We start from the raw sequence: 12,613 nt of genomic DNA on the forward strand, positions 1-12,613 counted from the left end.
GTTTCTGTGCATTTTCTGGTGGTTTTGTAACATTTTGAATTTGAATAGGTTTGTTCTGGCCAAATTGAGCCAAATTCGGATCTGGAGGCTTTTGTTCGTTCTGTTGTTGATTGTTGTTGTTATTCTGAGGCAAATTCTGTTGATTAATAAATGGATTAGCTGGATTTGATAAATTACCTGTCCAATCGTTATAGTACCTGGATTAGCAGGTTTGGTACCGGATTTTGCATAATTTGACCAAAATTATTATTATTTTGATTTTGAGCATTTTCTGAAGTAGTTTGAGTTGTTTGGGCTTTATCTTTATTCTCTGAAATAATTTGACTTGGTTTTTTAGCATTTTCTGAAGTGTTTTGAGGCTGATTGTTTTGTATTTCTTGATGTGTTGGTTTTTCTTGGACATTTTCTGTATTTTGTGTTGCATTCTTTGCTTCTTCATTTGTAGGCTGATTTTGAGGGTTTTGTTGAGTAGGATTTTCTGAAATTTCTACTTCTGGGAATGAATTGGCAGGATTTGCAAAATCACCTTGGCCAATAGATATGTCACCTGGATTTGCAGGGTTTGGAACAGGATTTTGAATAATTTGGTCAAAATTATTATTATTTTGATTTGGAGCATTTTCTGAAGTGTTTTGAGTAGTTTTGTCTTTGTCTTTATTTTCTGAAATGTTTTGGCTTGGGTTTTGAATATTTCCTGAAGTATTTTGATTATTTTGGTCATTTTGTATTTTTTCTGCATTTTGGCTTGTATTCTTTGTTCCTTCATTTGTAGGTTGATTTTGGGTGTTTTGTTGAGTAGGTTTTTCTGCATTTTGTCCATTTTGGAATGGATTAGCAGGATTTAAGTATGCTTTAGTATTATCTGATTGTTGAGGATTGTTAGATATCGGAGAAGTATAAGCTGGAATGTTTATTTGCTCATTATCTTTATGTTGCTCTGAATTTTGAGTTGGATTAGTTTGAATTTGCTGGGGATTGCTAGTTTGCGCCGAATTTTGAGGATTTGTCTGATTTGTTTGATTATCGATTGAAACTTCAAGAAAATCAGCATTTTCGTTTGATGCTTCAGTAATTTTCTGATCACTATTCTGTGTTGTCTCTTCCTTTGTTTCTGGTGGTGGAGTTGGTTCTGGTTCTTTGATTTCCGGAATAATTGATACGTGATTTCGCTTTTTTAGTTTAGTATATTGGATTTTTTGCATTGTACTGCAAAATACCTTTGGTGAGCAAATCATTTTGAACGTTTGTTTGGTATTTTCAGAACAAAGCATAGATTAAAAAAAATTATTAAATTTTTTGTCACGTAAATAATTTATTGTCAGAAAAACAAATAATTATTTTATAATTGATGGAAAATTAATTCATAATGAGTTCAAATGCCGATATAAAGAAATCTCTGCAAGATCAACTCGGTGAATCATCTTTTGCCGAGTTTGATCTAACCAGTCAAGAAGTTGTTATTCGATGGATATCAACAGATAAGAAAGAAAATGAATATAGTCCAGGCACTGTATTAACAATTTTTGATGCAAGCGGTGATCGTTTACTCAATAACATAGACAACCTTGTTTTCATGTTCTTTGCTAAAGAAACACAAGATAATGATATGGATGAGAATGCCATTGAAAATGGAGATGACCAAACAAGCGAACAACCCACACCTACAGAATCCAATCAGTTAGCGCCTAATAAAACAAAAAAGAAAGTTCTAAATTTCGAAGAACAAATAGATTTATCTTACAGTCACAAGGATCTTAGATTCAAAAATGGCACTGGTTTTTGTTTCTCAAAAAGGAAAGATTGTAAAGTTCCTGAACAATCAATTGAAACAAAATTATATTTACTTGAACTTCACTTGAATAAAGATGGAAATGCGAAACCATCTAGTAATTCAGAAACAGGAGAGAGTAGTACTAATCGATTAGATCTTCTGGTCAAAATACTTGAATACGTTTTAAAACATAATACTTAAAATTGGGTTTTCAATTTGGTCTTCTTTTTATATGATTTTAAATGTGCACTTACCACTTTTTGACGTGCCCTCATAATGTCAATATATATATTTATTTTACTAGTGAAATATTTTCAAAAACCATATTATGTACTCTATAGTGATTTATATTAACTTTTCCCACCAAAAATATTAACTTTTTATCTGAGAAATTTGGGATAGATTATAGAAAATGTCAGAAAGTGGTGTTTGTACCCTTAACAAATTTATTAAGTTGTTGTTTGTATAAGGTCGTCAAAAATTGTGCGCTTTTTAAAAATCATCGTTTGAGGGGAAAATTGAGTACTTTTTGACACAAAAATCCACTAAGTTAGTGTCAGAAAGTTTACAAATGTATACTTTCTGACAAACAGAGTCTCAGAAAGCACTCATAGAGCGGTTTTTAATTTCCACATCTTGAAGCATTTTTGATTTATTTCGATCAAACTAATGATGTAAACAAATGCTTTGTTTATACACCGATGTTTAATATTCCATTTATATTTGCGAATTTTTCCTATCACATTGTGCAAATATCAATGAAAAAAGTGATTGTGGAGAAACTGCTCTTCATATTGCAGATTGGAATAATAGTAAAGAAATAGCCGAACTTCTCCTTTTACATGCTGCAAATATTTCATATGGAGGAAAAAGAACTTATGAACAGTTAATAAACAAGCATATAAAAAACAATTTATTCAATAAAAATATATAAAATTTCATTCTGCATCAGACATATTTCGAATCTGATGTGTTGAGTGTCTTTTTTGGGCCAAAACTTTTGCATCAACTTCATTTTCTTCTTCTTGTATAACAATCGGAATTGGAGGTAAATCATCTTCCATGAATGACGATAAAAGTGTCAATTTAACACTTGGCAAAATTTTATTTGTTTGATCATGTGAATTCTTATTTTTCTGGCTTCTTTCGCTTCCTTTTGCAACATTTTTAGTTGAGGTGGTTTTGTCTGGTTATTATTTGTGTTATTATTCTGTTTCTGTTTTGGTTTTGGCCTTGTTTTCGTTGGAGGCTTCGTTTTCTTTATTTTCCACGCTTTTTTCTCAATCGGATAAGGCAGATCTGAATCGAACGGAAGGAAGAGCTCTGTTCCCTTCATTATAGCAGGACCAGACGAAGAAGACCTCTCATCAGTTATAGGACCTCTTGATCTAGCAGCATAAAGCATTGCACAGACATTTCCATTGACAATTTGTAGTTTTACAACACAATTGAAATGGAAACTTCTTCTTATGTACAATGCGTATTTGCTTGTGGTCTGTGAGATGTCTATAGCAACGGGAGTGCCTTGTATAGTGATGCAGGTGCGAGGAATACCTTCTTCCGCTCGAATTTCGTCTTGATGACACAATAAACCTGGAATTTGGCAAATAAAAGCGCCATCATCGATATTTTCCATCGCGCAGACAGTGTGATGGCTTGTAAAGCCTAGGTTGGCGGCAGATGGCATGGAAGGAAGCTTGGGAAGTGGCTCTGTCATGACATTTTGGCGAATTGAATCTGATATCTCGAGACCTGGTATAGAATAGAGTTTGTGCTTAGGGAATGGCTTGTAGAGAAAGTTTACAGCTATCTCATCCATGGTTTCCATAACAGTTAGCTTAGGAATTTCAAAAATACTCGAAATTGCAGAAACAAAAATCTTCCAGAACTCATGGCCGTAGTCGAAAGCGTTTGTTCCGAACTGGTTAAATAGTATTGTAATGGATTTATGGTAAGAAAGTTCAGAACTACCGAGCATTTCTGTAATCATAGTTCTGAAGTCTCCTTCTGGTATTTTCTTGATGATTTCTTCTGTGTTGGATGGTACTGTTTTCGTAAAATCTTGTGAAAATGATTTTTCTGGTATTTGGAAGTATGGTTGCTTAAATTGCCGAGATCCGCAAAATTGGCAGACAAAGTTCTGTGGATTACGTCCGAATTGTAGTTTTGCGCATGACTTGTGAACATAATATCCACATGCCACGCATTTTATGATAGGTTCGTCGAATTTCATGTTTTTGCGACAACTGCAGCGTAATGGTAAATATTGACAGTAGGGACATATGAAATTGGTATCTGGCGTAACTCTGGCTATGCCAACACAAGCGCCATGGCAGTAAAAGTTGCATTTTGAGCAACATACCAAAACTCCATTTTTATGTGTTTGCTCGCATGGGCAACGTATAAAGTATGGAGTCTTGTTCATATCGAAGTACATATACGGAGCTGGTGGATCTTTTGCCATGTAAGGATCATTAGGTTGTACAACAAAATTACCACCTATTTCAGTGAGCTGTGGGATGATCCTGCTGTTCGGTCTCGGAAGTATGTATCCTGTAAACGGTATTGGAGTGTAATTTGAGTTAGTTGAGAATGGACGTGGAGGTATTGTAATTGGATTGATTTTGACAGTATTTTCTTGGATAGAATCGTTTTCTGACTCTTTTTGATTGGTTGTGTCGATCTCAACTGGCTTTTCTTCTATTTTTTGCTCAGGTTCTTTTACTTCATTTTGCATACTCAGATTTTGGAATTTACCCTTTGATATTACCCTTCTAAAATTTTCAAATCATTCATCGCTTTTAATAATGGAATTAAAAAGAGCAACAAGCATCATGGAAGAAAACTCAAAAACAATTCATCGTTCTTTTAGAATATGATCATTTACAAACAGATGAAATGAATACAGAACTAATATTATTGATTATCGATATGCTTTTGAAAATAAAGTTTATACTTTAACTGATTTTAGAATATTGCAATCAATAAAAAATCAATTCATACGAATTTTATTAAAATGCTCAGCTATAAGTTCTATTTGTCAAATTTTTGATATACAGCAAGCACATCATTTTATAGTAGTATTTGCTCATATAATATTTAATCTATTCTTATATCAGCATCATAAAGTAGTCAGACACTTTCAAAACTGTAATTATTCTCAATTATAACTTGTGTTAAAGAAATGGATCTATGTAATTTGGAATAACAATACAAATTTCTAAATTGAATTGTAGCAATATCTTGTCTTTTTATAAATAGTATACGAGGAAATAGACTTCGTGTAGGTAATGATAATTCAAATATCGATGCTGCTATTTCATTAATGTGAGTGTCTTCCCAGCGAGGTTAAATTTTAAATGAAAAAATGTAAAATTTTTCAAGAACGAAAAAATGTAAATGATATTGGATAATAAACAATATTGTGTTTTTCAACTCGATCATGGCTTTCAATTTTCCGATCATGAAAAATTTTTTTCATAAAAAATTTCTTGAATTCATATTTTATAATTCATGGAAGATTTCAACGAAAGTGAGCAGATTGAACTTAAGGGTGATGTAGCCATCAAGTTTAAAGTTCAGTCATTTAACTGTTTAGTATATAAAGAAAGTGTTCCTGTGATCAGGAAACCAGTTTTGCTCAAAAACGACCCAGTGATAGGATTAACTGATAGTTTATTGAAGAATCCAACATCCACAGTTTCGAAACTAACATTTCCATTCCTAGTTAATATTTATAGTACACAATTTCATCAATTAGATCAAGCTCCTCCACAATGCCCAAAGTGTGGAGCATATTTAGTCCAAGAATCGTTTAATAATACTATCCCAGCATCATGCCCATTCTGTGAACACCCTGTTTCCTGTCAAAATTCTCATATTTGCATTCCAAATCACCATCAAGAAGGAATCTACATATTTGTACTAGTTGGTGATGTTAACCCTGCGTTTTATGACAAGATTATGTCATTCAAACAGAAATTTGTTCTTTGTTCATATTCAGATCACTTAACATTTTTGGCCAAAGCAAAGAATGGTTATCAACTCCTGGAGTGCTTTGACTCTGAAATGCCACCATCCATTATTTTAAGCGATTTACAGCAGGCTCCAACTCAATTTCCAAAATCCGAAATCAGAAAATCGAATTTCAATGAAATTTTAGCATGTATCAATACAGCGATACCAAATACAGAAATAGCTCGTCATATTATCATAGTTAACGAGCTTCCTCATACATGTCCAGAATATTTTGATCTTAAAAACGCAACATTAAGCGTTCTTTCGACCAATAGTTTCAGATGCAAATGTAGAAGCATGTGTCCATTAACAGGAGGGCTTTTCCTGCCTCATCATCACTCTTTACCTGATTATATAACTCATGTTAATAAAATAACATTGAAAGCAGTTGGAACCAGCATAGAAAACAATAATATGCATCTTACAGCACCAGGATTCTATTCTGTTATCAATGGAATGAGTATTTCCTCATTAACTGAAAAAACAATTCAAATTATTGTTGAAAGAGCCGGGTTTTCTTTTATTTCTACATTTTCTTTGAAACCTGTAGAAGGATTACATAACTTCCTTTCTAATTCCCAGCTCGTTCCCTTCTTAATTTCGTTGAATAATTCACCTTATACGAATATCATTAAGGAGTACACGAGAAATACATCAGTAATTGAATTTCCATCACAGTTAATATATGCTCCTCATTTCTCTTCGTATTTTAGATACCAAATTAACTCGATTAATCGAGTTTTATCGTGTAGACCGTTTTTATTACAAATCAAGCCTACATTGAGAGTTCCACAATTCGTTTCTGAAGAGATAATCTCGAATTTATCTATTCTTTTGATCCTTATCGATTATACAATTTATATCTTTGTTGGAGGCGATGTAAAGAGAAGTGATTGGAGAGAAATCATTGGAGAAGAGCCAGATAATGCAATGATGTCGTTCGAAGTCTTAGACAAAGGTTTGGAAAACGATCTTTGGAAATCAATTAGATCTATCAAGGAACAGTTCATTGGAATGGATATTCCTGTCATTGCTGTGCCAAGTGAAAGTGGCAGAAGATCAGAAATCATTGAAGAATTGAAAGTTGATTCTGATGGTAGCAATAACTTACTTCTGAAGAAGTTTGGTGAGATAGCATCAGCTATTGCAAACATTTAATTCATTATTTTTCATAGGTTGTATATAATTTTTTTATAAAATAAATTATTTATTTTTGTTTATTATTAATTCTTACGATTTTAAGGTCATAACATTATATGGTATTGTTTATTCTTGTTATTATGATTTGATATTTAAATGTAGTTGGAAATATAGATAATTTTGGTAATTAAATGGTGAATATCCTTTGGTTGGTTTATTAGAAGAAGTTTTTAGCGTATCTTTAATCCAAGAATTTATATAATCCAAGTAGTATATGTTGAAGGGTTGTGTGACTTTTTTTGTTACATCTATATATAGACGATGCATTAAAATATATTTATTTATAAATCATTAAAAAATTAACATTAATTTTAAAATAATTTATTTTTTTATCTTTTATAAAAGAAGCTATATATAGATGATGTCAGATATTCCGCGATTAATTAAACATCATTTAAATCCTGAATGGGTTAAACTTCAATTTAAAAATGAAGATTGTGAATTATTAAATGAATATGAAAGCCAAAATAAGCTAATGAGGTATAAATATAATGATAAAGAATATTTAATTTCATGGAATCAATGGAGTCATAATCAAAGACCTCATAAACGAGAAGAAGAAATTGAAAATAATGAAATGGAAATCATTGATGACATTAAAGAGGATGGAATTCCTAAATTTTGTAGAAAAACCTTTAGAACTAAGTTAGGAGCATATAAACGTAGAGTATTAAATCCTGAATACATAAAACATTTATTTAAAAAGGAAGACTGCGAATTATTAAACGCTAATGAATATGAAAATGCTAAATCAAAACTGAGGTATAAATATATTGGAAGTGATGAAAGGTGTAAAGATAAAGATAAAGTTTATTCGGTTTCATATAATAACTGGCACACGTTAGGGATAAGAAAACATTTAGGAGATTATGGTAAAAGTTCCGAATTCTTTAAATCTAGTATGTGCGACATTATTAAATAAATTAGTAATAATTATTTTCATGAATGAAAGATTCACTACCATAATGAAATAAAAAATAAAAAAATAAACTTTAAAAATTCATGTCTTACATTTATGAATAATTTATAAAAAGTTTTTATTCCTACAATTCCTATATTACCATTAATAAAAAGAATATATTTTATAATAGTTTCATTTCGAACATGTTAAAATTTATCTGCATTTCGAAAATTTTTATTATAAATGATAATATAATTTATTAAATTAATATATAACTTATGAATTTTTACTTTTTGTATGAAATAAAATTTAGTATTAATAAAGTTATAAAATAAATTGGTGCATGTTAGATGTAAATAAGATATAAAAAAGGTGTTTATGAATACTTTAGCAGAACTTCTACTGGTAGAGTTTATACTGGCAGAACTTCTACTGGCAGAACTTCTACTGGTAGAGTTTATACTGGCAGAACTTCTACTGGTAGAGTTTATACTGGCAGAACTTCTACTGGCAGAACTTCTACTGGTAGAGTTTATACTGGCAGAACTTCTACTGGTAGAGTTTATACTGGCAGAACTTCTACTGGTAGAGTTTATACTGGCAGAACTTCTACTGGTAGAGTTTATACTGGCAGAACTTCTACTGTTTCCCTCAAAATTGAATACTTTAGCAGAACTTCTACTGGTAGAGTTTATACTGGCAGAACTTCTACTGGTAGAGTTTATACTGGCAGAACTTCTACTGGTAGAGTTTATACTGGCAGAACTTCTACTGGTAGAGTTTATACTGGCAGAACTTCTACTGGCAGAACTTCTACTGGTAGAGTTTATACTGGCAGAACTTCTACTGTTTCCCTCAAAATTGAATACTTTAGCAGAACTTCTACTGGTAGAGTTTATACTGGCAGAACTTCTACTGGTAGAGTTTATACTGGCAGAACTTCTACTGGTAGAGTTTATACTGGCAGAACTTCTACTGGTAGAGTTTATACTGGCAGAACTTCTACTGGCAGAACTTCTACTGGTAGAGTTTATACTGGCAGAACTTCTACTAGTAAAGTTTCTACTGGTAGAACTTCTACTGGCAGAATTTCTACTGGTTATATATGGTGTCAATTTTTTAAAAAATTTTGAATTCAATGAGTTATATCAAAAATAAAATTCTTGAATAGAGTAAAAAAATTTAAATAATTTATTTAAATATTTTCTTCTGACATTTTTGAATAATTTATTTTTTTAATTCGTAAGAAAATGAGTGGATCAAGATTCGTAACCGTCAATCAATTAATGGATGCTCTTTCACCAATTCTTGAAAATGTTAAACAAGTAGATGTTTATTTCGATGATTATGTAGAAAGTTTATATTATAAAGGTAAACATAATATTAAACCCATTGCTTTTGCATTTGATAATAAATTAATTGAAAATGCAAAAATTTGGGAATTAATTCCAGATATTGAATATATAACGAATATAACTAATAAATGGTTCAAACGAATTCCAACCACAAAAGTTCTTTGTAAATTAATGATCAAAACCGAGGCCAAAGAATTTCATGAATTTACATATCATCCAAATAAAGTTTCAGAACTAGAAAATGAAAAACTTCAGAAAAAATTAAACGATAGACTTTCAAATGATCGTATTGAAAAAATAAATAAACTAGCAGAAGTTGCATTTAATAATGAAATATTTGATGAATATAACCTTGAACTCAGTGATGGGCTTTAAGGACCCGGGCTCAACGAGTCATGATTTATGAAATCAATAATTTGATTTATTCTCTTCAATAATTTCTATTCTTTTTGTTAAATCATCTATTTTCATTAATGAGGTGATTCTTGATTGAGGAATAGATTTCAAACTAACCACTCCTTTTATTTTTGAAATTTTGAATCCATCAACTTTAAACATTTTATTCAATTTACATGTTGTCAATTCTTCAAATAATTTTTTATTGTTAGCATAATAGTCATTAAATTCTTCAACAGATGAAAAAATTTTTATTTCAGTAATTGGTTTAACAACGTTTATTTTTTGTTGAACATTTTCACTTTCATTTATTTCTTCCTCCTGTGTTTCATTTATTTTTAAAATTGGTTTCATTTATCATTAAATAAAAATTAGAATATAAGTGATGAAATATATTTTTTAATTAATATTAAATCAGAAATGGCGGCAGGATTCTTTAAAAAATTATGGGATGGAATTAAGAAAGCTGCGGGTTGGGTTCATAAAAATATTATTAAACCCGTTGCAAACTTTTTGGCACCAGTAGCGAAAACGGCAGGAACTATCATAGGTGGAGTATTAGGTACTAAAGCAGGTAATCCGGCAATGGGAGCACAAGCAGGTAACGCAATTGGTGGAATAGCTGAAGGAATACTTAATAAAATAGGAGGTAGATAGTGGAAAAATAAATATTATTTTTATCTTAGTATCGGTTGAAGTCTTTGATAAACTTTTTCTCCTTTATTTAATATTTCTCTTATTGGGGCGGCTTTTGGCGTTATTGATTCAGCAACGTCACTAATTGCTTCTTTATTCTTAAATATCCAATTTGCTCCTTCTTCAATGTTTCCCAAACTTTATGCGCTCCTCTTTTTACTTTATCCCACAGTTTCTTAAAGAATCCTGCAGCCATAGTTGATTATTTCATTAAAATTAAAAATTCATTTTCATCTTTTAATTTTGATTTTTTATTTATTAATAAATGACGACTAACTATTTGGTGCCAAACACTAAACCGATTAATGGAAATGTATTTCATTCATTCGAAAAGATAAATGAAATATTCGCAAAGAATGACGGTAGAAGATATTATAGAGAACTTGAAAGTTCATGCTATGACTCTGATGCTCCATATTTTGATGATAAACAAACTCATTTAAGAATTACAAATCCGGCTCATGATGTGAACCAATTAGGTGACACATATATTAAACGCAAAGTTAAAGCAACTCTAGTTTCAAATAAAGCTTTCACATGTGATGCCGCTTTTAAATGCATGCGTTTATTCGTTGGTTACAAATCATCAAATCAAAGCTTTAAACAATTAGAAGTAGAAACCGAAAGAGGTGATGCCGGTTATCTTCAGATGGATTGCGCCCGTGAATCTTTCGCATTTGCAACATATAAACCAAAATCAGAAAGGAAAGTTAAAAAGTTTGTTCATTCGTTATATAATAATGTTCAAAAATATGATAACTCAGTATGTGGTAAATATATTGACCCTTCAGAAGTTTTCAAGAAAGCAAATGAAGAAGTTGATGTCACTTTTGATATGATTATTCCGGTAAATGATTTGTTAGCATTTCAGGCGTTCGATGATTATCCTAAATCATTTGGTGAAATCATTCTTAAATATTATGTTTTCAGGGATACTTTAGTATTTTGTCAGGTTGACCCGTTAAGAGTTGCTGATTTACAAAATTACGTTTATGAAAAGATAACTGATGAAAATTATGAAAAGATTATGAATCATGTTTATAAATATGATCGCAAATTCCAACAAATCGGACTTCCTGCCAAATTAATTACAAGCTTAGCCGCTACATCTGCTGACGCAACAGTTGATGACGTTATTATTTCATGCACAAAGATGGAAGTTTTAGAGGATAAATGCATTACACCAGGATACGGTTTAATTGAAGAATCAGTTAAAGCAATACCACGTTTATTCAGTAAGGAAGATCCATTCATGATTCCAGCTCAACATATTGACGTTCGTTCACTAAATGGAGGTTGCATCACTCCTGAAGGTATTAGCTCAGATTTCTCATACGCTCTTCATAATGTTACAGATGTTGTGTTAACATTTCCGAAGAATGCAATGCAAAGAACATTTTAGAAAATCCAATGCTTCGAGGTCTTCAGGTCACTATAGATTCCAGAAACTTCCCCGATCAAGCGATGACCACAGTGGGTGACATATTCTTTACACGTATGCTTCAAGCTTCTGATTTAGATGGAGTGAATGAATGCACGGAAGAATACGAGGACTCATTAACTAGACCACTGAATGATGATAATGGCACGCCATTAGCTAGAACATGGAAAGACCAAACTTCATTCTTATGCACTATTCCAGTTCAACGTGATGGAGCGGGTATATTCTTTGATGGATTAGAAACTTTCAATTCACAAGTTACAGTACAAGTGAAAGCTTATCCAATCATTCAGGGTGAAAATGACACTTACTGTTCAAAGGTGACAAATCCTCCTCAGGTTTGGTTTACTAGGACTACGTATTGGACATGGACACCGGATGAAGGTTTGAAATATCATCCAACAGGTACACCACCACAGTATAGAAGTTCATATGATGAAATATTGATGAATAGAAATGTTTAAAATTATAAATTTATTTTTGATTAAATGGATTTAAATTCATCCACCCCTTATGAAGAATTAGCAGGAGTATATAATACATACGTAGATGATATGATTAATGAAGCATTGAGTGATAATAGAAATGCTCTATCTAAGGAAAAATTAATGAAAATTCCATATTCTGAATGTTACTTAAATTCAATCACTGCAGCAATTGGTAAACAAAATAAAGGTAAAACATTAACGATATTAAAACAAATTATCATTATTGCTAACACTTCCCCCTATTCACATGTGTTAATTTATATCAACCGTTCAGGTTCACCTTCAGATGATACATTTGAATCTTTAAAGCATTTAATCAAAATTCCAATTATTTATTTATCACAAGAA

The 12,613-nt window shown here is 31.4% G+C and overlaps 4 protein-coding genes across 4 annotated transcripts, besides 1 other annotated feature; all 4 read left to right on the top strand.

The window, feature by feature from the left end:
• Window positions 1-1,355: 1,355 nt before the first annotated feature.
• TVAGG3_0691770 (uncharacterized protein) lies at window positions 1,356-2,092 on the top strand (the record flags this gene model as incomplete). Its single annotated transcript, XM_001298879.2, has 1 exon — window positions 1,367-1,972. The coding sequence occupies one exon, from the start codon at window positions 1,367-1,369 to the stop codon at window positions 1,970-1,972; it is 606 nt and encodes a 201-aa protein (XP_001298880.1).
• Window positions 2,093-5,172: 3,080 nt separating this feature from the next.
• Window positions 5,173-7,046, top strand: TVAGG3_0691780 (uncharacterized protein; the record flags this gene model as incomplete). The annotated part of the gene is made up of 1 exon (XM_001298877.1): window positions 5,285-6,946. The coding sequence occupies one exon, from the start codon at window positions 5,285-5,287 to the stop codon at window positions 6,944-6,946; it is 1,662 nt and encodes a 553-aa protein (XP_001298878.1).
• Window positions 7,047-8,178: 1,132 nt separating this feature from the next.
• Window positions 8,179-9,003, top strand: TVAGG3_0691790 (uncharacterized protein; the record flags this gene model as incomplete). The annotated part of the gene is made up of 1 exon (XM_001278938.1): window positions 8,268-8,509. A coding segment is annotated over one exon (242 nt), but the record flags the coding sequence as incomplete, so codon positions are not given.
• Window positions 9,004-10,060: 1,057 nt separating this feature from the next.
• On the top strand, window positions 10,061-10,297 carry TVAGG3_0691800 (N-acetylmuramoyl-l-alanine amidase family; the record flags this gene model as incomplete). The annotated part of the gene is made up of 1 exon (XM_051243064.1): window positions 10,061-10,297. One exon carries the CDS (start codon window positions 10,061-10,063, stop codon window positions 10,295-10,297), a length of 237 nt encoding a protein of 78 aa, XP_051089651.1.
• A 1,369-nt stretch (window positions 10,298-11,666) lies between these two features.
• Window positions 11,667-12,613: part of a mobile genetic element that runs on past the window's edge.

Source organism: Trichomonas vaginalis, chromosome III (assembly GCF_026262505.1).
Source record: "Trichomonas vaginalis G3 chromosome III, whole genome shotgun sequence".
NCBI lineage: Eukaryota > Parabasalia > Trichomonadida > Trichomonadidae > Trichomonas > Trichomonas vaginalis.